At 58.1% G+C, this 23808-nt stretch overlaps 1 protein-coding gene across 14 annotated transcripts in view; it reads left to right on the top strand.

Moving 5' to 3' along the window:
- Positions 1-23808, top strand: part of PAX8 (paired box 8) — a 45655-nt gene extending 21847 nt beyond the window's left edge. Inside the window, exons 3-12 of one of the 14 annotated variants that reach the window (XM_042859342.2) lie at positions 5745-5910; positions 7127-7327; positions 7866-7954; positions 9301-9423; positions 10422-10600; positions 11257-11377; positions 12273-12449; positions 15894-15995; positions 22122-22211; positions 22670-23808. In XM_042859342.2, coding sequence (XP_042715276.2) covers positions 5745-5910; positions 7127-7327; positions 7866-7954; positions 9301-9423; positions 10422-10600; positions 11257-11377; positions 12273-12449; positions 15894-15995; positions 22122-22211; positions 22670-22740 — 1319 coding nt within the window. In that variant the 3' untranslated portion in view covers positions 22741-23808. Of the gene's footprint in view, positions 1-5702; positions 5911-7126; positions 7328-7865; positions 7955-9300; positions 9424-10421; positions 10601-11256; positions 11378-12272; positions 12450-15893; positions 15996-22121; positions 22212-22669 lie in introns of all 14 variants that reach the window. The other 13 variants (XM_042859339.2, XM_042859337.2, XM_042859335.2 and 10 more) reach the window with 13 other exon arrangements.

Here is a 23808-nt window from a genome sequence, read left to right as displayed (position 1 = left end):
CTGAAAGCCCATTGTACACCTAGGGGGAGACTTCGTTTGGATCCTCCTGCTCTCTTCAGTGACGCTGAAGCAGAGTGGTTGTTCTGGAAATATTGTGCAATTTCAACAACATTTTCCTTGATTCCTGGAGTTGAACTTAAGTCTTTGGCTAAAAGATGCATCACGTGAGCCCTGCATCCACAGGTTATAAGTGTCAGGTTCCCTTCATTACCTTCTTCTAGATTTCTTCTCATCTTTGCTACATTGGCAGCATTGTCTGGGACAAAGCTACACACCTGACACTTGATTTTTTGTTCGTGGTTTGTTATCACTCTTCCTGCTACTTCTTTTAAGTACTTTGCTGTATGGGCATTTCCTGATGTATCAGTTGTTTCTATAAGACAGCCAACTCCATCTTCTGATGTCACACAATACCTATTATTGGATGATTGTGTACATTGCTTCACCCATCAAGACTCAGATTAACAAATTTCCCGTCAATGATTTTTGCGAACTGTTGAATTCCCTTCTCATGCGCTGTAGCCAGCAACTGTCCAGCAGCGGCTATTCTGCCGGGTGGAGTTCAGCCTGCTCAGATGATTGAACCATGTCAATCAAATGTTTGTCCTGAACAAGACGAAAGGGAGAATTTGTTGCACAAATGAACTGAGCAATCTTTGCATCTATGGAGTCTTGGTGGAATTTGCTGCTCCTGATTACAAACTCATCCATAGCTTTACTGGACAATGAAGGAAAGTTTGGTTTGTTGATTTTTTTAATCCAAGTAATTTGCTGCCTGACGTACGTTTACTTGTAGCACTGCTGGTGGCATCAGCAGATAACTCTAAAGTTGTAGACATTGCAGATGATGGACGTTCATAACCATGTATGTCTATGCTGGACCCTGAAACAAAGCAATAAAAAAGTCACTCTCGATCACGGAGTATTGCACCTTGCACTTCTTTATAAAAAATGAGATTGTATGATAGATTCCTCCTACTGCAGCTGTTTGTACCACTGTTTAAATGATATTTATTCTAAATCCAGTTTTATAGGGAAAATAATAAATCATAAGGAATATCTCAATCTATTTAAACCCTTATCTCTAGCAACACACCAAACAGCTTGGAAAAAAATGTTAACATTCCTAGATGCCAAATAAACCTTTACTTTTAAACGGGAAATTGTCACCCAGGATGTTTGATTATATTGAGGTATAAAAAAAATAAACCTCAGAAGTCCTGCAGTAATTGATAAATCCTCTCACAACAAACTAACATGCCAGTTCTATTCTGAACACCAACATTTTGAAATTCCTATGTAAGTAATGCCCTCAAAACACAGCTGTCTGACAATAATCCAAGGTGTCCCTTGCAAGCACAGTAGGGCATGGTAGCTAGTCTTTGAGAACGGTGCAAAAATAAGTTTACTAACCAATTGATCCAGACCAGAGCCAAATCAGACATGTTCACAAAGTTGTTCCCTTCTGAGGAGCATTTTTCACGGTGGTTCATTCTGCCAAGCAGGCCTTGCATCTCTTTGTGGCACTGTTCACATTTGTTGCGTGTTCCCTTTTTACAGGGTTTTCTTGAAAATATCCCCAAACAGGATCTCTTTGACAACCTGCCGCCACTGCAGGTTTTTTTCTCCAGCTCCCAGGTGCTGAAATCGACCCTTCCTTGACAGCAGCCTTGCACGTCCTGCTTCTTCTCCCTTGCTATCTAACCCCTCCCGCCCGCCCCCCCCCCCACCTCTGCCCCCAGAAACGCAAAAGAACGAACGTGACTCCAAGACTCCTGCTGATGTGACCCACATGCCAGTGGCGCTGCAGTATCTGGAGTCAGAGAGGGAGGCTGGCACGGAAATGAATGGATTTTGGTGTGTTTGTATCTCTGTCCATGTACGCTCACAAGGAGACGGAGCAAGGCTATTTACGCAAAGGGCCCAGATCCACCCAGAAGCAGAGCTGGAAGTTACCGGCAGGTCCGTGTTTTTCCATGAGCTGGAGAGTGCGTTTCCATGGTTGTCATAATGTGAGAACGGAGCTAGTCCGACCAGAAGCTATAAACCAGGAGTTCGCCCAGGTAGGCTCAAAGGATGATCCCAATGACACCTGATGGTGTCTGCTGGAGTCAGAGGCCAGGTCTCAACACCTGTGATGACTTTGCCAGTCTCTTGCACCCACTTGCACAGTCCCAGGTCACCTTAATACTGCACAGGATCTAGTGTGCCTTATTTACAAAGCCTGGCCTCCAAACTTAGGTGTCTTGCCCCTGATTCTTTTTTTCTAGAGACAAGCAGCTGTTGTCGCAAGGTTTTGCTGGAGGCGCATGGATTCAGCCAATTTATTTGTATTGAAATGTTTGAAGAGATTATAATGAGCGTTAGCCCTGAACATATTTCGTATGACATTTAGATTGCCTTTGAAACAGGTGTAAAAAGAAAAACTTTAAAAAGAAAAACTTATTGTCATTTCAATAAAATCCAAAAATGTATTTAAATAAAAAAATCTGATTTCTGCCCCCCACCCCATCAATTTTTCCCACTCTGCCCGGCTGCAGTGTCCCCGGGTCCGTCCGCATTGACCCACCACTGAGTGCCCTGCCTGGGCCAGCCACCGGTGCCTGCTGGCCCAGAGGATGCTCTGTAGCTGTGGGTGGGGGGAAGGATCTTCCTGGCCCAGGCCCTGCAGAGGTACCGAAACGCCCTCCAGCTCCTAAAAAAGTGCCAGAATGGTGTTCTGGAGCATTCCAACGCTGTAACAAACACTGGAGGGAGATTAAACCTCCTGCGTCAGGCTTAGGACAGCCTGGCTCTCAGTCCCTCATGCTGGGGAGGTCAGGCGGGCTTCCCCATTGCTATTTTTAGCGCACTGGTCTGGGCTCTGCTGGTCTGTCTACTTGTGCTTGAGCCTTGCTCCCAGCTGCAGGGGAGACAGGCCCAGAGGGATGCTCTGTCCCAAAGCCCAGACCTCCGTGCGGGCTGAGCGAGCATGGTCGGCTGCGTCAGACACAAACTCCCGGAATACGGGGAAGGCAAACGAGGATTCGCTGGGAGAGCGGCAGCGCCAGGCACTTCAGAGAAAGGTCGAAATCCCCGGCAGTAGCAGCTGGGGGTAGCTGCCCCCAGGCAGGTCTCTTCCTGGCCTCTATGGGGACGTCTACACTGCAAAAATACACCGGTGGCAGCGAGTCTCAGACTCGGGCTCACGAGGCTTGTGCTACGGCGTTAAAAATCCCCTGAGATTAGTCCCCAAAGGGTTATTTATATCCCGCTTTATGCACTCTGGCTGAGCTGTCGCTCCTGTTAGCACCAGCGTTGTTTCTTTCTTACAGCATTCAACATTGTTGCAACTCGTGCTCTCCCTTGCACCTGCCTGGATAATGAATTAGTGAGGCCAGTGGGCTGCTACAGCTGAGTGCGGACTCTCATTCTGGTTGTGCGCGCGGCTCACGCTGAGCTCGCCTGCATGTTTAACACACTGTAGTGCGCAGTGATGTAGCTGTGTCGGTCCCAGGATATTAGAGAGAAGGTGGGTGAGGTCAGAGCTTTTAACGCCGTTACCTCCCCCACTTGTCTCCCTAATACCTCGTCCGCATTGTGTTATGGAAACCCAAGCAGGCGCACGGGTTATCGGGCAGCTTGATGACTCCAGGTGTAGGAACCCTGGCTTAGAGAGCTGCAGATGAAGGATGCTAGATCCATAGAAAGAACTGTAATACAGTCCATGAAATCACCTGGCTTCCTGGAGTCCTGGTCCACCTATTCATCACTGGCTGTGGACTAAGGCACCCAAGTGAAACAGGTTTTTCAAAGACTGGCTCATAAGTCAGGAGAGCTGAATGCAGGTTGCATGGGCAGCCTTCAAGCTGGCATCTCCTAACCCTTGAGTGTTTTGACTTTGCAGCCTGAACATTCTGTTAATGTTAGATGTCGACAGGGTAATTTCTGATGGTTTTTAAAACTGTAGCAAAACCCAGCAGTTCATCCTGTGGAACTATATTGTCTCCCTACATGGGCCACCAGCGGGTCTGTGGTCATTATGTCTACAGACTTCTGCCACCTGAGCTAACTGAGTAACTGGCAGGAGTAGTAGGCTGTTATCTTCTATGCAGGCCTGCCACTAGAGAGGGATAAGACACACACACTTTGACGGGGGGCTTCATGGCTATTTCCTAGATAGCAGAGGAATGGGGAGACTCAGGACTCCTGGATTCCATTCCAGGCTCTGCTGGGGAGTGTCTCTAGTGGGGACAGACTCTTCTGCTCCCATCCAGCTCTAACCTCTCCCTGTCCTCTTCCGCTGCTGTCCTGCCCCATCCTACATCTCCTGTTCACCCTCCCCCATTCCTCCCCCTCGGCATTGTGGCCTGCAGCGGGAATTGCTGAATGCATGGGACCGACAGTCTCCCTGATCCCAGCACCACAGCAGCCCCAGCCTCTAGGAGTCCTGCTCAGCCCCTGCAGCCCTGGGATGGAGCATGCTCATTCGCACTGTGGGGATGGAGCAAGCAACATCTGGTCACATGTGAGGGGATGGAGCGCGCTCAGTGCAGATGGAATCTTTGGAGAATTTAGCTGCCAAACTCTAACAAGTCTCCTTTGAGCATGTGCAAACTGAGATTTTAGGGGCTCATCAAATGGCCAACTTTAGGTGAACTTTCATGGGGATGGCAAAAGGCACCTCACTGATCCCAGAGCAACCTCCCACCTGCCAAATTTCAAGTTCTTCCTCCAAAGCATGGAGGTGTTAGAGCTTCTCAACAAAAGGGCTACAAGATATTTTTAACACGTGCAAAGCCATGTATTTCCCCCCAGCCTCGGTCTTGGAAACAGCGGAACCATTTTCCCAAAACTTTCCAAATCACTTCAGCTTGTGGCAGACCCTGGCCTGGAAAATTTCATCCCTGAAAGTTTAAGTTTGCAAAGTTATACATAACTGAAAACAGGGGTTCATAATGGGAAGTATTAGACCACCTTAATAACAGGTGTCGCTGCTTGTTCCACCTAAAAAAGCTCCAGTGGGAATTCCTACACGTCACCCATTTTACACAAACCCTTATCCCTTAGATCTGCTCTGTTCAACAATCTCAGATATAATCTATGTTTGTTTTATTTGCCTGTGCAGCACCTAATCTCGGACCAGGGCTCCTAGGTGCTACCAGAATATATCTTTGGGTGAGGCTGGTGCGGGGAAATCCAGTGCCTGTGCCATCCCTGGGGACAGAGGCTGTTAGCAGTGCCGCCAATACCAAGGGAGCACAAATCCCGAGCCAGGCTAAACAAATCATGAGAGTTTTTTTATTTGCTTTCTGGGGTTTGAGCCATTGGGGTCATGTTGGGGGTCACATTATCTCCCCAACCACGAGAGACAGAAACTTACTTACTTTTTAATAAAATGCCAGCAGAGATCCTCTTGTCATCCCGCAACTCTGGGAGCTGGGGCTTGTAGGAAAACAGCCAATATCGTGAGCCCCGTGATGGAATCACAGGCGTCGGTGACCCTAGTTTGGGCTCCAGGAATCTCACTTGTTAGCAGCCCAAAGTTTGTTAAAATCTCATTGATCCCTGGAGTCTAAGGCCAGGAGATGGTGCGATGCGTCTGGTGCCTGCAGGACCCCGGCTAGAGAACATCCCCCGGGGGTCCTGCACACAGCCCGATCTCTCAGGGCTGAGCCAGTGCGTGTAACCAGCTGTGGTACATGGCCCCTAAGTAATACCAGGCCTCCCCTGGCCTGCCCGGGGCTGGCTTTGTCTCTCGGCAGGGCACGGCGGGTTGAACCAGCTAGGCGGGGCCTTCGTGAACGGCCGCCCGCTGCCGGAAGTGGTCAGGCAGCGCATTGTGGACCTGGCCCACCAGGGCGTGCGGCCCTGCGACATCTCCCGCCAGCTGCGAGTCAGCCACGGCTGCGTCAGCAAAATCCTGGGCAGGTAAGCGCAGAAGCGGGAGCCCTTTTCTGGCTGGCGGTGGAGCCGGGACGGGGCCGCACAGTCTCCCGGCCAGCCACACCTGCCTTCCCAGCAGACCCCAGCAGAGTTCCCCCAGCTTGCCCTCCATGGGAGGAGCCAGGCCAGGAGCTGTTACAGGCTGGCACAGCTTGCCATCCAGCCTGAGAACGGTCCCGCTGCAGAGACCCCGGCCAGGGTAATTAGGGCCTATCTGGGCAGAGCTAAGGGGACGCAAAGGCTGGTCTAGTGGCTAGGGCACTGTCTGGCACTCAAGAACCTGGGGTTCAATTCCTGGCTCTGCCCCGGATCCTCTGTGACCTTGGGCCTCTCCCTGTATTTCTGCATGCCTCAGTTTCCCATCTGTTAATGAAGACAATGATCTCGGGGCCTGCGCTTGGCTGGGGTCCTCTCGGGCAGGCAGCTCTCGGCATGGCGGGACAGGACTCTGCTCAAATAGCTGCAGAAACTACAGTCCCTGGCGGCTCGGTGCCATCCCCGTGCCTGGCTCCCAGCAAGGCTAGTTGGCTGGTGCAGAGTGGCTGGGAAACGCTCACCCCACACGGGAGCTAGCAGTTCCTGCTGCCAGTGGTGGGCTCTGGGTGGATGGTGCCAGGAGTTTGGTAGTATGGGTTCTTCACTCCAATATTCAGTGCATCCCCTGCCACTGGTTAGTCTCTGAAGTGCACGTGAGTTACTGTGCAGCATGCCCTAGGCTGGGCACAGTCCTGCAGGGCTGGGGAGGGGCTGTATGGGGAGGGCCATTTATCTGCAATAAGTAATTTGACCAGCCCAGGGTCCCAGAGTAGCACCAGACACCACTGTGATGGGCCCAGTAGGAACGGATGGCTGGAGGAAGCGGGACATGCCTGACCAGGTAACAGCTTGATATAGTTCCCCCTGACTATTTACAAAGACTCCATCTGAGAGTGGGGTGATGCCCTGTTCCCTCTCTGAGCCTCGGTTTCCCCATCTGGGGCTAAAGTACTTTGCGATGCCCCACAGGCAACTCAGTGACCTGGGAGGAACCAGCTGTTTATTTCACTCCGAGCGATCGCGGTGCTGTACTGAAAGACGAGCCCCTGGCTCACGCCATAGGGAGGGTATCACAGCATAGCCCCCCAAGCACTCATACCCCAGCTGTACCCGCCATCCCCTTCCCTCGGTTTACCCGGTAACCCTCTTGCTTTCTCTATTGGAGTAGGTACTACGAGACCGGCAGCATCCGGCCCGGTGTGATTGGAGGCTCCAAGCCCAAGGTGGCCACCCCCAAGGTGGTGGAGAAGATTGGGGACTACAAGCGGCAGAACCCCACCATGTTCGCGTGGGAGATCCGTGACCGCCTGCTGGCTGAGGGCGTCTGCGACAATGACACCGTGCCCAGCGTCAGCTCCATTAACAGGTCAGAGCCGGGGGACCCCATCTCCCCTAGATGTAGCCAGTCCTGTCCCCTCCCATCTCCCAGGAACCCCTCCTATCCATCGGGGCTCCCCCACTCTCATTTAGCTGGGACCCCCATCCTTTGGGAAGGGCAGGGAGGTGCCCGACATGGGCCTGGTGGGGTTATTAGGCCTTGGTACCACTTAAATCCCACAAGGCCTGGACACCATTTCAGTCCTGCTTCCTGTGAGATTTGGGGGACTCCCTTTCCCCTCTCTGTGCCTCAGTTTCCCCATCTGGAACATGGGGCTAAAGTTCGTTGTGATGCCCCTCAGGCAAAGTGGGTCTGAAGTGGTACCTAGGACTTTGCCCAGGGATGAATCTCCCCTCAATCTGTGCTAGAAACCACACACCGAAGTCCAGGGGACCTGCCTCCAGCTTCCTCCCGGACAGGTGTCGGTCCAGCCCGTCTGTGCCGGAGCAGCCCCGATTCTCACACTGGACACACCCATGCCCAGGGCCTGCCATTTAATTTCTCTGATGCCCTTTCTTCCCGTCAGAATCATCCGGACCAAAGTCCAGCAGCCATTCAACCTCCCGATGGACAACTGCGTGGCCTCCAAAGCTCTGAGCCCTGGGCACAGCCTGAGTGAGTTCTGGGGCAGGGTCTCGTACGGGGGCTGCGTGTTATAGTGGCTGATTCCCAGGGCCGCACAAGGTCTGTCTCTAGAGCATTGTCCCTCACTCCCGCGGGGCGGGGACGGAGCCCACAGATCTCAAAAGCACCCGCCGCTCAGTCGGCCCCTCTGTTGGCTTCCAGGCAGTAGCAGAGCTGGGCAAAGAGTGGAGTTTGTCAAAAATCTCTGGCCATTTGGAAAAGTTCAAAGAACCTGTCTGGGGTTAAACAGAACGTTTTGGTTTTGAGCCATTTTGAAGCAAAATGTCAGTTCAACCCCCGCCTCCCCCCAAAACGGCTCCCCCCCTGAATCTTGTTACTGCCCCCCCTCCAACAACCATTTCAATGGCGAAATGTTTCGGTGGCCCGGAATCCACATTTGTTCCCTCCCCTCCCCCCCCCCCCCCAAAAAAAGTGTTGTCCAAAATATTTCTCCCAGCTCTAATCATGTGCTCTGTGTGGCCCAGTCCCTAGATTGGCACAGTCGGCTGTGCTGGGTGGGCTACAGAAATATGGAACTAGCCCTCGTGCCCAGGCCTGGTGGGAAATTTTCCACCTAAACAATGGAAACTTGAGTTTTTCAACAAAACGGAATTTTTCATGAAAAGTGTTAGTTTCCTGCAGAAAAATCTTGATTTTTTTTCCATAAAAAACCCCAAATGCTCCCAAACTGAAATGTTTCAATTCAGAAATGTCGCCATTGTGCCTCATGGGAATTGTAGTTCGTTGCCCCATATCACTGTTCTCCTCTATGGACTGGGCTCCCTGGCTGGGGACATCTTCCATTATGCACCAGAGCCAGGGACTCCCAACTGCCACGCTTCCGTGGTGTATCATGGGAGATGTAGTCTCACTAGGGATCCTGGCCTATGTGTGGTGTGACACAAGGCATCCAAACTACAACTCCCAGAAGGCACTGCAGCGGCATTGCCAAATAATTTTTTTTCTGTTTTTTCCTGAAATTTTTCAGTATTTAAATTTCCGCCCAAAAAATTGAAAATTTCTGTGGAAAACGCACTCCATTTCTGACCACCCTATGCCATTGCCCCCAGGCAGGGAAACGCCTAGGCACAGAGAAGGGATGGGTCACACAGCCAGCTGGCATCAGGCTTGGAGCTCCCAGAGTCCCCGGTGCGCCAGGGACATCCGCAAGGGATGATTCCTCTGGGTCGCCTGGGACACCCAGCCTTGCCCCGTCCTCGGGGCAGGTTGCACGACCCAGCACCATGGGGTGAGGTGCCCCGGCGTCGTGCCAGCCCTATCTCGTATCTCCTGGCACTCGCGCCAAGGCTTATTGACCCGGGGGGGCGTCTTTTCAGTCCCCAGCTCAGCCGTGACCCCCCCGGAGTCACCCCAGTCGGACTCACTGGGCTCCACCTACTCCATCAGCGGACTCCTGGGCATCGCCCAGGCCAGCAGCGACAAGAGGAAGATGGACGACAGTGAGTGGGGGTGGGACAGTGCCAGGTGAAAGGGTTCTCTGGGGCCGGGCTGGCAGCAGATGGGGACAGAGGGGTCCGGCCTCTGATGCCAGGGGGGTGGGTGCGAATGCCCCATGATGGCAATAGAGACCTAGCCAGGGCTGCTCCTACCAGCCCCCCAAGGGGAGACGACGCTGAGACTGGCTGGGCCCAGGGCGGCTCCCATGTGGCTCCAGAGTGGCTGCCTCAGTCCCATGGAGGCTGGTGTCAGTGTCCCGTGCCTGGTCCAGGGGCCCAGCAGGCAGCAATGCCCTCTGCGGTGCCATCATGCTGCCGTGTGGTGCCCGGGCATACCTGGGGCAGCTGGGCCAGGCCTGGAGGATCTATGGGCTGGCAGTGAAGGGCCGGTCGGGGATTGGGCCGTGCCAGTGGCCAGGAGGCTGGTCGGGGATCGGGCCGTGCCCGTGGCTGGTTGTGGGATCGGGCCATGCCCGTGGCTGGGGGGTCGGTCGGGGATCGGGCCATGCTCGTGGCTGGTTTTGGGGGGACCGGTCGGAGATCAGGCCATGCCCGTGGCTGGGGGGTCGGTCGGGGATCGGGCCGCGCCAGTGGCTAGGAGGCCAGTCCGGGATTGGGCCGTGCCCGTGGCTGGTTGTGGGGGGACCGGTTGGGGATCAGGCCGTGCCCGTGGCTGGTTGTGGGGGGACCGGTTGGGGATCGGGCCGTGCCCGTGGCTGGTTGTGGGATCGGGCCATGCCCGTGGCTGGGGGGTCGGTCGGGGATCGGACCATGCTCGTGGCTGGTTTTGGGGGGACCGGTCGGAGATCAGGCCATGCCCGTGGCTGGGGGGTCGGTCGGGGATCGGGCCGCGCCAGTGGCTAGGAGGCCAGTCCGGGATCGGGCCATGCCCGTGGCTGGTTGTGGGGGGACCGGTTGGGGATTGGGCCATGCCCGTGGCTGGTTGTGGGATCGGGCCATGCCCATGCCTTGGATGGGGGTCTCATGGCTGCTCTGCCCAGCAGGCGACCCAGAGAGCTGCCGGCTCAGGATGGACACCCAGAGCAGCGCCAGCGCCGCCCGCAAGCACCTGCGCTCCGAAGCCTTCGGCCAGCCCCCCCTGGAGCCACTGGAGTGCCCCTTCGAGCGGCAGCACTACCCCGAGGCCTACGCCTCCCCCAGCCATGCCAAGGGCGAGCAGGTCTGGGCTGTGCCCACCGCTCTGGGGGATGAGCAGTATTGGGAGGTCCCAGCGGGGTGGTGAGCAATATTGGGGCGGGTCCCTAGGGAGCAGTACTGTGGGTTTCCCAGTGGGGGGGAAGCAGTACTGGGGGTCCCAGTGGGGGAATGAGCAGTATTGGGGATCCCAGTGGGAGGTGAGCAGTATTGGGGGTGGGGGCTTTCCCATTGGGGGAGACCATATTGGGGATCCCAGTGGGGGGGAAGTGAGAAGTATTGGGGGGTTTCCCAGTGGGGGGGAGCAGTACAGGGGGTTTCAGCAGGGGGGTGATCAGTATTGGGGGCCTCCTGGGGTCAGCAGTACTGGGGATCCCAGCAGGGGTGAGCAGTACTGGGGGGTCCCCTCAGGGGGTGAGTAGAACTGGGGGTCCCAGTGGTGGGTGAGCAGTATTGGAGGGGTTTCCCAGCAGGGGGCTGAACAGTACTGGGGGTCCCAGTGGGGCGGTGAGAAGTATTGGGGGTTCTCAGAGGGGCTGAGCAGTACTGGGGGTCCCAGCAGGGGGGATGACCAGTATTGGGGAGTCCCCTGGGGGGTGAGCAGTATGAGGGTCTTAGGAGAACTCGGGGGGGCTGAGCCTTACCAGGGGTCACTGACCTTTCTGTTGCCCCCTCGCCCAGGGTCTCTACCCGCTGCCCCTGCTGAGCAGTGCACTGGATGACGGCAAAGCTGCGCTGACCGCCTCCAACACGTCACTCAGCCGCGGCCTGGCCGCTCCCCAGCCATACGCGGCCGTGACGGGTAAGGGCTGACACTCAAGGCTTGCTCCCCACAGCCGGGGGAGTCTAGGGCAGGCTGGGGCTGGCGTGGGGAGATGCCAGAGGGTCAGGGCCAGGGGCCACAAGGCCAGCACCCGCCGGGACCCTGCTGTCTGGGGGAGCCTGCAGGAGATTCTCCCAACTCAGCCCCTCCCTACAGACCCAGCCCCCCGCCCAGCACCCGCCAGGGAAATGAACCTCTGGGGAAGACAAATAGGGAGATGGAATTTCTGTTGGGACCCTACTCCTGCCCCCACTGCACAGCCTGTCCCCACACTGCACAGCCCTGCCCCCACTACACACACAATGACCCCCACTGCACAGCCCTGCCCCACACTGCACAGCCTGCCCCACTGCACATGCACAGTGACCCCCACTGCACACACACAGTGACCCCCACTGCACAGCCTGTCCCCACACTGCACAGTCCTGCCCCCACTGCACACAAATACATTGACCCCCACTGCACAGCCCTCCCCCCACTGCACGGCCCTGTGCACCCACCCGCCACTACATAGCACTGACACCTCCTCCTGCCCCACCCCTGGTACAGCTGCCCCAGCACCAGTACATGGCCCTGGCCCTCCCATTGTGCAGCACTGCCAGCCCCACTTCCCCTTCGCCTCCACTCCCTTTAGCCAGCCCTCTGCTGCCCAACCCCTCCTGCCCTGCCCCCGTGCTGCCAGCTGCCCCTGCCCCACCAGTGGGCCAGGGTTGGGTGGGGAGTGTGGGGAAGGGCAGGGGATCCAGTGCCCCCTTTGTGATCCCACCCCCTGGCTCCAGATCCCCCGACTGGGCGTCAGCACCGACCCTGTGATCATTTCAGCCCATTTTCATTTCATCTCCTGTCTCTTTTTTTTTCCACCATCCCCCCCCAGACCCGCACTCCCCCTTCCTTGTAAAGCAGGAGACCCCCGAGGCCTCCAGCCCGAGCGCCACCCCTTCCTCTTTATCTAGCGCCGCCTTTTCGGACCTGCAGCCCGGGCCGCCCTTCAGAGCCTTCCCCCACTGCTCCGTCATCTACGGCCAGTTCCCCGGCCAGGGCCTCGTCCCAGGTACGGCTCCAGTGCAGCGGGGGCTGTTGGCAGTGGCTGGCTTCTTGCAATGCAGGGGCAATCCCTGGGGTTCTAGACTGACAGCCCTCCCTCTGACCTGAGCTGCAAGACCATGTTCAAGACTCACTCTAGAGCCCAGCTGGCAAATCAGGTTCTGGAACCCCCCTCCAGACCCCAGTTTATAGGAGGACATTTCCTTCCAGCTGCTGGTTGGAGATTTGGGTTCCAGGCTCCTCCTTGCAGCTGTCTGTGGGCACAGGTTCTAGACTCACTTGGGGGTCAAGTGGGAGTTTGGGTCTGTGGGCTCCCCTTGGAGAAGGCAGCTCAATTGTGGGTTCTGGAGTGTTGTAGACCTGGGCAGAATTTATGCGATGCCGGGTTCTAGCCTCCCTCCAGAACCCAGCAGGCCAGTGTGTTCTGGGTTCCCTTGAGAGCCCAGGCAGGCGCAGGTTCTGGAGTCTGGTTCGCGCTGGGGTCTGGACCCAGGGATGACCAGGTTCTGGACTCCCTGCAGGAGCTGGGCAGCAGTTCTGGACCGGTGTCTCCCACAGAACCATTGAGGTTCTGCCTTAGCCCAGCCCATGGGCGTCCTGTTCACAGCCCAGGAACCCCTTAGCTGGGCTAAGGCAGATCTGGGTTAGCCCCCCCTTAGCTGGGCTAACCCAGATCTGAACATGAGCGGGCCCTTCCCCCGTCCACCTTGGTTTGAGATCAAAGGCGCATTTCCCCTCCCCACCCTCCTCAATTGTCCTTTTGTTGGGCTGCGGGCTCTGGCTGGGGGCCAGCTGGGCTGGAGTTCAAACACTGCAGCCATGCCCTCCCCAGCCAGACCCTGGGGAAACCCTGCCCGGGCTCTCAGACATCCCCCCCCAATCTGTACTCCCACAGCTTGCCTTCTGAGCCCCCGCTGGCTAACAGGGCTCGCAGCTCAGCTGTGTGTCCCCGGCCCTGCACTGCTCCTGAAGAATGGGGATTCTCCAGCGACAGGAATTTGAATGTCCCAGCAGAGGGGCAGCCGCCTGGCTCCAGGGTTAGAACGCCAGGCTCTGAGGCCTCCCAAGATTTGGGGCAGCTTGGGCCATTAGCTGGGAGCAGGGGCTGTGGCACCAGAGCAGAACCGGACCCACCCTCCTGGGGCTTTGTCTTGCATGAGGCCAGTCCCAGCTGCTCCAGAGGAAGGTGCCAGAGCGCCCCCCAAAGTGGGCTGTTCAGGAATCACCTGACGGTGATGTTTCTCCTTGACACTGCCCTGGGGTAGGAGGGGTTATAGCCCAGCTAATGAAGGTGGGCCTGTGCCCATTTATCCATCAGTGTCTCCTCTGCTTTGGAACCCTCCTGGCCCCAGTGCTCCCCAGTGGCAAGGAGTTCCACAGGCTAATTGCATTTGCCACATGCAGCTTTCAGGCTATGGACGGGGTTGTGATACCCCGCTTCTCCCCCTCCCCACCGTGGGGGCTTGGTTCTGGGGTTCTGATCCAGTCCTCGGGGCACAGGGGAGGGTTGGCGCAGGCCTCTGGAGAGCAGGGGGACCTGCAGAGCCGGCTCCAGCCCAGGAGGCCTCCCCCCTTGGCCACGGGAGAGGAAATTGCTGGGTCTCGGCTCGCTGGAGGGTGACGAAAGGAGGCCACCTGCCAGCTGTGCTGATACCAGGGGAGGGGCATTACGGGCAGGGGGGCACCCCAGGGATCCAGGAATTGGGGTGGAGGGAGGGTTACGGGCCTTGGCTAGCGACAGAGCTACACACTGAGGACTGGATCCCCTGGCCTTCCCATGGCAGCTATGTCGCCATCTCAGAGCCGGCGTCCTCCTGCCTCGACCGCCCCGCCCCCTCGGCAGCCTGGTCCCAGAGGGCAGCAACACTATTGCCAGTGGGGCCACGGGCTGGTGGAGGCTGGGGCAGGTTGGGCATCCAAACCCTTAGGCCCTCTGCACTGGTAGGACAGGCAGCTCGTGAGGTGGGCATGGACACAGAGAGCGCCTGACCAACACAGCTGGGCAGCGCTGCCCAGAGCCCTACAGGCACTCACCTCAGCCTGGTGCTTAGGGCACTGAGCTTGGCCACAGGATATCTGGGGTCAAGGCCCAGCTCTGCCACTGACTCCCTGGGGGACCTTGGCTAAATCCCTGCCACGCTCTGTGCCTCAGTTTCCCCAGCTGTAGAAGGAGGATAATCATCCTCTGTAAGTTTGGTTAAACTGTTGGCTCTAGCACCAGGTTAGAGTGGGGCCCGGTGCAACGGGCCCTGATGTCGGTCAAGGTCTGGGCAGCGCCTGGCACGACAAGGTCTGATCTCGGTTGAGGCTTCCAGGTGCTACCATAATACAAATCATGGCGTAAAACCTTGTCCCTTGAGCTCTGGGCCCGGAGCATTTTGGCCGTGCTCATTAACCCCTTGTGTCTGCGCCTATCCCAGCCGCCTTCTGCTGCTGCAGGTCACCGTGCACTCCATGTTTCCCATGCATTCTTCACCGACGCTCAGGCTGGTGGGTTCATCCCCAGAGCGCAGGGCTGGGGGGGCTGGGGGCTCAGACAGGGATTTAGGCCCCTGCCAGCGCCAGAGTAGAAGAGGGTTAGAAAGACAAGGGAGGGTCACCTGGGATGGGGGAGTTAGCGCTGTCCAGTTAAACCCTTAGCTTCTGTCTGTCCTGGGGAATGTTCTGGGATTCACCAGGGCTGACACCTGCTCGATGAGCTCCAGCGAAGCCCTCCCGTCTCTCTAGGGCAGACAAAGCTGCCTGGATCCGTAAGGGAGGGGCAAGAGGCGTGGGGAGCCGGGCCAGGGGGTCTGGCCAGAGATCAGACCAGCAGCTCCTGGGGCTGGAGAACAGTACCCTGGACCCTAGAGACCCCCCAGGGAGGGGACCGGGATGGCCCACGGTTACCACGGGATCCAGGGCTGCAGGAAATTGAGAGGAGACAGAGAGGGGGTGATTCCCAGGTCAGTAAGGTCCTAGATCCCCCAGGGAGATTCCCCCCAGGTCAGTAAGGTCCTAGATCGGCCTGGGGAGATCACCAGGTCACTACAGTACTAGATCCCTCAGGGAGATCCCTCAGGCCAGTAAGGTGCTAGATCCCCAGGGACATTCCCCCAGGTTAGTAAGGTATTAGATCCCTCAGGGAGATCCCTAGGTCAGTAAGATGCTAGATCCCCAGGCAGATCCTTCAGGGAGATCCTGCAGTTGGTAGAGCCCCAGATATAGCAGTCCCCCAGTTAGGTAGGGAGATCCCATTGGGAGAGCCCTCCTGTAGGTAGAAGGATCACACCTGCAGATCCCTAGGCAGATCCCCAGCTAGGTAGCTGCATTCTGCCTGGCTCCCTGGCAGGCTGACCCCAGGCTCAGTCCCCCGGGCTGGGGTCCAGCTGGGCTGGGGGCTCATTTTGGGGCTGCCTCTTGCCCCCCTCGCGTGTCCAGCCTTTCACCTACTATCCCTTCTCCCTTGCAGGGCGCGAGATGGTCGGCTCCACCCTGCCCGGCTACCCCCCGCACATCCCTACCGGCGGGCAGGGCAGCTACGCCTCCTCCGCCATCGCTGGCATGGTGGCAGGTAGGGCCGCAGTGGGCTAGGGGGTCCTGCAGGACCGGGGCAGCAGGGGGAGGGTGCAGCGGGCACTGTGCCGCAGGGCAGCTGCGCTAGGGGAAGCCCTGGGGTAGTTAGCAGGGGGCCCCTCAGGTGCCATTTAGCTCCCAGGGGGAGGGCAGGCCTGCGGGTCGGGATTGAGGAGCAGAGCTGGGGGTGGGAGAGCCTGGTCTCAGGGATACAGTGTATGGGGTGATTAGAACAGGTGGGGTGATTAGAAGGCAGAAGTCCTGGGTTTTGTCCCCAGCTCTTGGAGGGGAGAGGAGGGGATTGGGGTCTAGTGGTTAGAGCAGGGGGCTGGGATCCTGGACGCCTGGATTCTTTCTCCAGGTCAGTTTTGCAGCTGACCGTGTCTGTAATGGGCTGAACCAAAACTCAGGATCCCCTTGCCCCCCATCAGATCTAGCTGTGAGTTTTGGCTCCAGGGACCCGGGAGGAGTTGTGGCGGGGGGCGGTGGGGGGGGCTGTCTGTGTGTGCAGAGCTGGTGGAGGGCACCTGATGCTAAGAAATGGGGTGAGGGAGACAGGTGCTGGGAACCAACCGCACCCTAATCCCCCTGCCCCTCCTGGTGCTGCAGCTGGCTGTTCCCTGCGAAGGGTTAATCTCTGTGGGCCGTGGGCCGTGCCCCAGGTAGCTGCACGGCTCCCCTGGGCCGGGAACATGCTGAACTGGCTTGTTGCCGCGTTACCCTGGAGATGTGCTTAATGCAGCGTTGAGAATCCAGCGCTGCACCCGGGCCGCCCCAGCCCTTCTCCTCGAGCGTGAAATGAGATTGGAGAGCGCAGGGCGGGGGGACTCGGGACTGGGTTAGACAGTGTGTGCTGGGGACTCCGCCAACCGCCCACAGCCCTCCCGGCCCCCGGCCTGCTGAGCAAGGCAAGAAACCCAACCGCCTCGCTCGCTGCTACCTCCATCCCCAGCCGGTGCCAGCTGGGCCTGCATGCCAGGGAAACGCTGGGCATGGATCGACTGGTCACAGCGATTGGCAGGACCGATCTTTATGTCCATCCACATCTATCAATCTATCCCCATCTACCACCCCCCATCTAGCTGTCCTCAGACACCCCCCGCCGTCCTCATACACCACATCTATCTATCTATCTATCTATCTACATCCACCTCTGTATCTATCTATCTATCTATCTATCTACATCCACCTCCATATCTATCTATCTATCTATCTTAGAATCATAGACTATCAGGGTTAGAAGGGACCTCAGGAGGTCATCTAGTCCAATCCCCTGCTCAAAGCAGGACCGACACCAACTAAATCATCCCAGCCAGGGCTTTGTCAAGCCCGGCCTTAAAAACCTCTAAGGATGGAGATTCCACCACCTCCCTAGGTAACCCATTCCAATGCTTCACCACCCTCCTAGTGAAATAGTGTTTCCTAATATCCAACCTAGACCTCCCCCACTGCAACTTGAGACCATTGCTCCTTGTTCTGTCATCTGCCACCACTGAGAACAGTCGAGCTCCATCCTCTTTGGAACCCCCCTTCAGGTAGTTGAAGGCTGCTATCACGTCCCCTTCACTCTTCTCTTCTTCAGACTAAATAATCCCAGTTCCCTCAGCCTCTCCTCATAAGTCATGTACTTCAGCCCCCTACTCATTTTTGTTGCCCTCTGCTGGATTCTCTTCAATTTTTCCACATCCCTTCTGTAGTGGGGGGACCAAAACTGGACACAGTACTCCAGGTGTGGCCTCACCAGTGCCGAATAGAGGGGAATAATCTATCTATCCCCATACTCCTATCTATCTATATATCTGTCATTGGCCCCTCACCATGGTAGCTGCACTATCTGCAGCACTCATGGCTTAGCTGCATCCTCCCCAGGTGCCCCCCAGACTTCGTGCCCTGTGCACTGGTGCTCACTCCCACCCTCTGTCTGTCCTGGAATGGCCCGTGAAGGGGCTCCCTTGTCCTCGTGGGCTGCCCAACACCAGAAGCGGCTGCCCAGGGGTGATGGTACCCGCCCTGGGTATGCCATGTGTGACGAACTGGGACTGTTCTTGCTGGGGTGTGTGAATGCTGACAGGGGAGTGTGACTAAGATGGTCTGCATCGGGGGATGGGAGCCGGCCCAAGGGAACATACCTGAGCTTGTAACATGAGAACCCAGGAGGGGGTTGGAGGTCAGATGACTCCGGGGCCCGGGAAACTGAACAAAGGCTGTGGGAGGGGTCGCTGAAGGCAGAGTGCTGGAAGCAGGCTGGAAGGAGGCTGGAGAGATGGCTGGGAGGCAGAGATGGCTCTGACCCCCCAAGGGGGGTGGGCTGGCATGCCCTGGGACCCCAAGCTGGACCTAACTGAGGAGGGCCCTGTTGTCTGTGCCTGCAAGACCTGTCTTGGACTGTGTTCCTGTCATCCAAATAAACCTTCTGCTTTACTGGCTGGCTGAGAGTCATGGTGAATCGCAGGAAGCCGGGGGTGCAGGGCCCTGAGTTCCCCAATACTCCGTGACAACTGGTGGCAGCGGTGGGATCTACTGCACCCCGTGGACGGCGCTTCCTGCAGTAAGTGACTGGGGAGCAGTAAAACGAAGGGGGATTGACGGGGACCAGGCCTGCTGAAGAGTGGGAGAGAGACGGTTATTACCCCTGGGAGTGTGTGACCAGCGAGAAGGACTTTTGCAGTAACAGGGTCCCCCGTGGGATCACAGCGAGTGGTCCCAGGGGCGGAGGAGTCTGCAGCTCGACCCTGGCAGAGAGGTGGTGACCTCGAGAAGGGCTGGCACACTAGGGGGCCCCCTGCGAACTGTGGGGAGCTGTGAGCACACAGGCCGGTGAGTGGCCAGCAGGAAGATGTATGCCAAGCGGCTTAAGAGCGACCTGGTGGAGCTGTGCAAGCAGAGGCGGCTGCGCATTGGGAGGCTCACCAAAGAACAGCTCATCGCCCAGCTGGAGGCGGAAGATCGCGCGAATGAACTGATCCCTGTGTCTCAGGGAAGCAGCCTGGCAAATGCAGCGCAGGCACCAGTGTCTGTCCCAGCTGGGAGTGGTCAGCCGGCTGCTGAGGGCTTCCCGAGACCCCTCCTTCCTATGCCTAGGGGAAGGGTGGGGAGGAGCCCAGCAAATACCGAAGGCGCCGTGATCCCCCCGGCCAGCAGGGGGTCCCCCCGGCGAAGCCCGCCGGCCAGCAGAGGAGCCTCCCGGCGACGTTCGGCATCCGGGGAGCGGAATTGGCTGGAATGGGAGAAAGAGCTAAAACTGAGGGAGCTGGAGGATCGTGAACAACAGAGACAGCATGAACGGGAGGAGAAAGAGAGACAGCATCAGCGTGAACGGGAGGAGAAAGAGAGACAGAGACAGGAGAATGAGAGACAGCGTCAGCATGAACTGGAACTGGCGAGACTGAGGGGCAGCGAACCCCCGGCTGCGGTGAGTGAGGGGGGACCCAGGACTGCACGGAGCTTTGATAAGTGCATCATGGCCCCATACAAGGAGGGGGAGGACATGGATGACTTCCTGGAGGCCTTTGAGACGGCCTGCGAGCTGCACCGGGTTGATCCCGCGGACAGACTCCGGGTCCTTACCCCCTTACTGGACCCCAAATCTGTGGCATTGTACCGCCAACTGGGAGAGGCAGAGAAAGGGGACTACGAACTATTCAAAAAGGCCCTGCTACGTGAGTTTGGGCTGACTCCTGAGATGTACCGGGGAAGGTTCCGGAGTCAAGATAAAACCCCTGAGATCTCATATCTGCAACTAGCCGTCCGCATGGAAAGATACGCCAGCAAGTGGGCTGGTGGGGCCCAGACGAAGGAGGACCTGATTAAACTGCTGGTACTGGAGCAACTGTATGAGCGGTGCCCATCCGACCTGAGGCTGTGGTTGGTGGACAGAAAGCCAGAGAACCCGCGACACGCCGGGCAGCTGGCTGATGAGTTTGTAAAGAGCCGGTCAGGGGGTGGCAGGGAGGAGCCCCAAAGGAACAGGCCCGCCGTGATGCAGAGAGAGAGTCACCCTGGGACCTCCCAAAGAGGGAATATGGGGAATCCCCTCCCACGGGGAATGCCCAGCGTCAGGGACAACCGACCGGCTCGAGGGGACCCACAGGACATGAGCTGCTATTACTGCGGCCGAAGAGGCCACGTTCGGGCCCAGTGCCCCAAGCTCAAGGACAGACTGAGCAGACCGAACCCGCATAGGGTTAACTTGGTAGAGGCCCAGACGGACGAGGGGCAGGCTTCTCACGCAAGAGGGGCTGGCAGCTTAGCAACTGCTCAAGAGAGAGAAGGGCCCCAGGCCAGCTCCTCTAGGGGGCTGGATGCCCCAGACTCAGGGTTTTTGGTTTATACGGTGGGCGCGGGGCTGTCCCTCCGGAGAGAGTACCTTGTTCCCCTGGAGGTGGATGGGAGGAAGGTCAATGGATACTGGGATACGGGCGCAGAGGTGACGCTGGCCCGGCCCGAGGTGGTGGCCCCAGATCAGGTGGTGCCCAACTCCTACCTGACCCTGACGGGGGTGGGCGGAACACCAGTCAAAGTGCCCGTGGCAAGGGTACACCTGAAGTGGGGGGCCAAGGAGGGCCCCAAGGATGTGGGGGTACACCCGTATCTGCCCACTGAGGTATTGATGGGGGGGGACCTGGAGAACTGGCCAAGCAACCCCCAAAAGGCACTGGTTGTGACCCGCAGTCAGAGCCGGCGAGGGGCCCTGCGCCCTGGCCTTGGGGGGGGTGCCTTGCCTGAGGCGCAGGACCCTAACCTGGTGGGGAGGGAACGCCCAGGGACGCGGCTCAGGGAGGCTGCAGCTTCGGACCCAGCGGGCGAGAAAGAGCAGGTGGCCATCCCTGTCCCAGCTGCTGAGTTCCAGGCCGAGTTACAGAGAGACCCCTCCTTGCGGAAGATAAGGGACCTGGCCGACCTCAATGCGGTACAGACCATGGAACGAGGTGGCCGGAAAAGGTTCCTGTGGGAGAAGGGGTTCCTGTACCGAGAATGGGCTCCCCCAGGGAAAATGGAGTCAGGGGGGATCAGGAGGCAGCTGGTGGTACCCCAGAAGTATCGCCGCCAGCTGCTGTGCCGGGCCCATGACATTCCCCTCTCAGGGCACCAGGGAACCTGGCGTACCCAGCAGAGGCTGCTACGGAGCTTTTACTGGCCTGGGGTCTTTGTTACTGTCCGACAGTACTGCGGATCCTGTGACCCCTGTCAGAGGGGGAGGAAGGCCTGGGACAAGGGGAAAAGAGCTTTAGGACCCTTGCCCAGCATAAAGGATCCTTTCCAGAGGGTGGCCAAGGTTAAAAGGGCGTCTCTAAACCAAGAGAGCCCAAAGCACAGACCTCCAGACTGGAGCGCTGGGAGAAGACCACAGCCCAGTTGGAACCCCAGAGGTATGGGGGTGGGAAAAGGGCACAGGCCGCATAAACCTTCCCACATGCGAACTGCGAGTGCCATCAAGCACCCCCGACCTAAGGGGGGGCGTGGAACGGAAGGGGCCTGGTGTAATTCTCACCAAGGAACTGGAGGGATGCGGGGGCATCCATGGGAACGGGGGTAGGTTCGAACTTCCCCGGGTCACTGGCTAAAGTGACCCTGCTCAGTTCGGTCTCGAAGGGGGGAGAGATGTGACGAACTGGGACTGTTCTTGCTGGGGTGTGTGAATGCTGACAGGGGAGTGTGACTAAGATGGTCTGCATCGGGGGATGGGAGCCGGCCCAAGGGAACATACCTGAGCTTGTAACATGAGAACCCAGGAGGGGGTTGGAGGTCAGATGACTCCGGGGCCCGGGAAACTGAACAAAGGCTGTGGGAGGGGTCGCTGAAGGCAGAGTGCTGGAAGCAGGCTGGAAGGAGGCTGGAGAGATGGCTGGGAGGCAGAGATGGCTCTGACCCCCCAAGGGGGGTGGGCTGGCATGCCCTGGGACCCCAAGCTGGACCTAACTGAGGAGGGCCCTGTTGTCTGTGCCTGCAAGACCTGTCTTGGACTGTGTTCCTGTCATCCAAATAAACCTTCTGCTTTACTGGCTGGCTGAGAGTCATGGTGAATCGCAGGAAGCCGGGGGTGCAGGGCCCTGAGTTCCCCAATACTCCGTGACACCATGCCCTAGCCCGCTCTCTGGGCACTAACTCCTCTTTCTGTCCCCAGCAGGCAGTGACTACTCTGCGAACGCCTACAGCCATTCCCCCTACTCCACCTACGGTGAGGCCTGGCGCTTCCCCAACTCCAGCCTGCTGAGTGAGTGCCTGGCATGGGATAGGGATGAGGTGACTCCACTGCATGGGGGTGGGGGTGGAGGGAAGGGGCCTGCCCAGACCCCAGGCGAGATCAGGACCTCGTCGTGCTGGTGCCACACACACACACAACACCACAAGGGACAGTTCCTGCTCAGAGCTCCTAAGGTCCCCCAGTGGTAGAGGCAGGACTAGAACCCAGGTCCCCAGCATCCTCTCCCAGTGCCCTTCCCATTGGGCCCCACGGCTTTGCTGTGGGGGCACCGGCTATTGGCTGCTTCCTGCTCTTCGTAGCCACAAGGCCTGGGAGCTGGGAGGGGGTGGGAACTGAGCGGGGCGTGGGGGCGGAGCTCCTGGTGTGGGTTAACCTGTGATGCTCAGTGTGAATGGTTAATTCTGGCGGGGGGTTAGGTGGGAACAGGCTGGCACTCCCCTCTAACGGGCACTGTTGGTCTTGCCCAGGTTCCCCATATTATTACAGCTCTGCCTCGAGGGCCCCCGCGCCCCCCGCCGCTGCCTACGACCACCTGTAGCTGCCATGGGAGCCGCAGCACAGGACCCCCGGACGGGCCCGGCGCAGCCAGCCAAAGGCATTGTTATTTATTACCCGGCGAGAGAGCGCAGCCAGCCCCGATGCCTGCAGGGACGGGGTGACACGGCCACCCTCGGCACCGGCACAACTGCTTTGTGGGGACATGGGGCAGAGGCATCTGGGTGACGCAGCTCCACTGGGGGCAGAACAATGCGGGGGCCCAGGATACCCAACAATGGATAGCACCTCTGTGCCCATCCTGCCCCTTGGCCAGAGACCCCCCAGACAAAAGGGGCTGGACAGGGACTTTTGATCATCACATGGCTTCTAGAGACCCAGATCAGCTCGATCTATCTGTCCCCACACCTCTCAGCCGTCTGTCCCCATATACCCCTCTATGGATCTATCTGTCCCCGAATGCCCCGTCTGTCTGTCCCCATACACTCCTCGTCTGTCTATCTATCTATCTATCTATCTATCTCCATCCACCCCCTCTATCTATCTGGCGATCACTCTCCCCAACAGCCCCATGACCTGAGGACTGGCTCTGGGACCCTGCTGAGCTGCTCTCCTGTGTTTCTCACCAGCCCCGTCCCCACCACGGGCTTTCTTCTCTCCTCCCCTCTCGCTGGCCATCCAGCCACGCTGGGCTGGGCGCAGGACTTCGACGCCCGGCTGGGCCCCATTGGGATGCAGACCCTGGAAAGCTCTGTTTGCTGAGGCTCACCCTACTGGGCCGGTGTTTGCCAGCGGCTGGGGAAGGGCAGTGCACCCAGGGGCAGCCCAGCTCCCTCCTGCCAGCCTGGCCCCTCCTCCATGGGCAGTGCCAGCTGCCCCCATGGCGCTGCATGACAGGCATTCCAGCCCCCCTTGGGACCACGCCCGTTGCTCGGTCTCCATCCCAGTCTCACCTTGCTTGTGTATAGACTGTACATCACCCCCTCCCCTGGCGGGGCATGGGGCAGCCCCCTCAGTTCTCCTCTTTCGCTCTCTCCCCTTTGGATGCTCCTGCTTTTTATTAAAGGTTCAATAAACCCATTGTCCTGGCGTGCCAGGCATGCCAGCGTGA

This window comes from Chrysemys picta, chromosome 2, assembly GCF_011386835.1.
Source record: "Chrysemys picta bellii isolate R12L10 chromosome 2, ASM1138683v2, whole genome shotgun sequence".
NCBI classification, from domain to species: Eukaryota; Metazoa; Chordata; order Testudines; family Emydidae; genus Chrysemys; species Chrysemys picta.
Note: the sequence above shows the minus strand (reverse complement) of the source record. Positions and strands in the feature narration are given on the sequence as shown.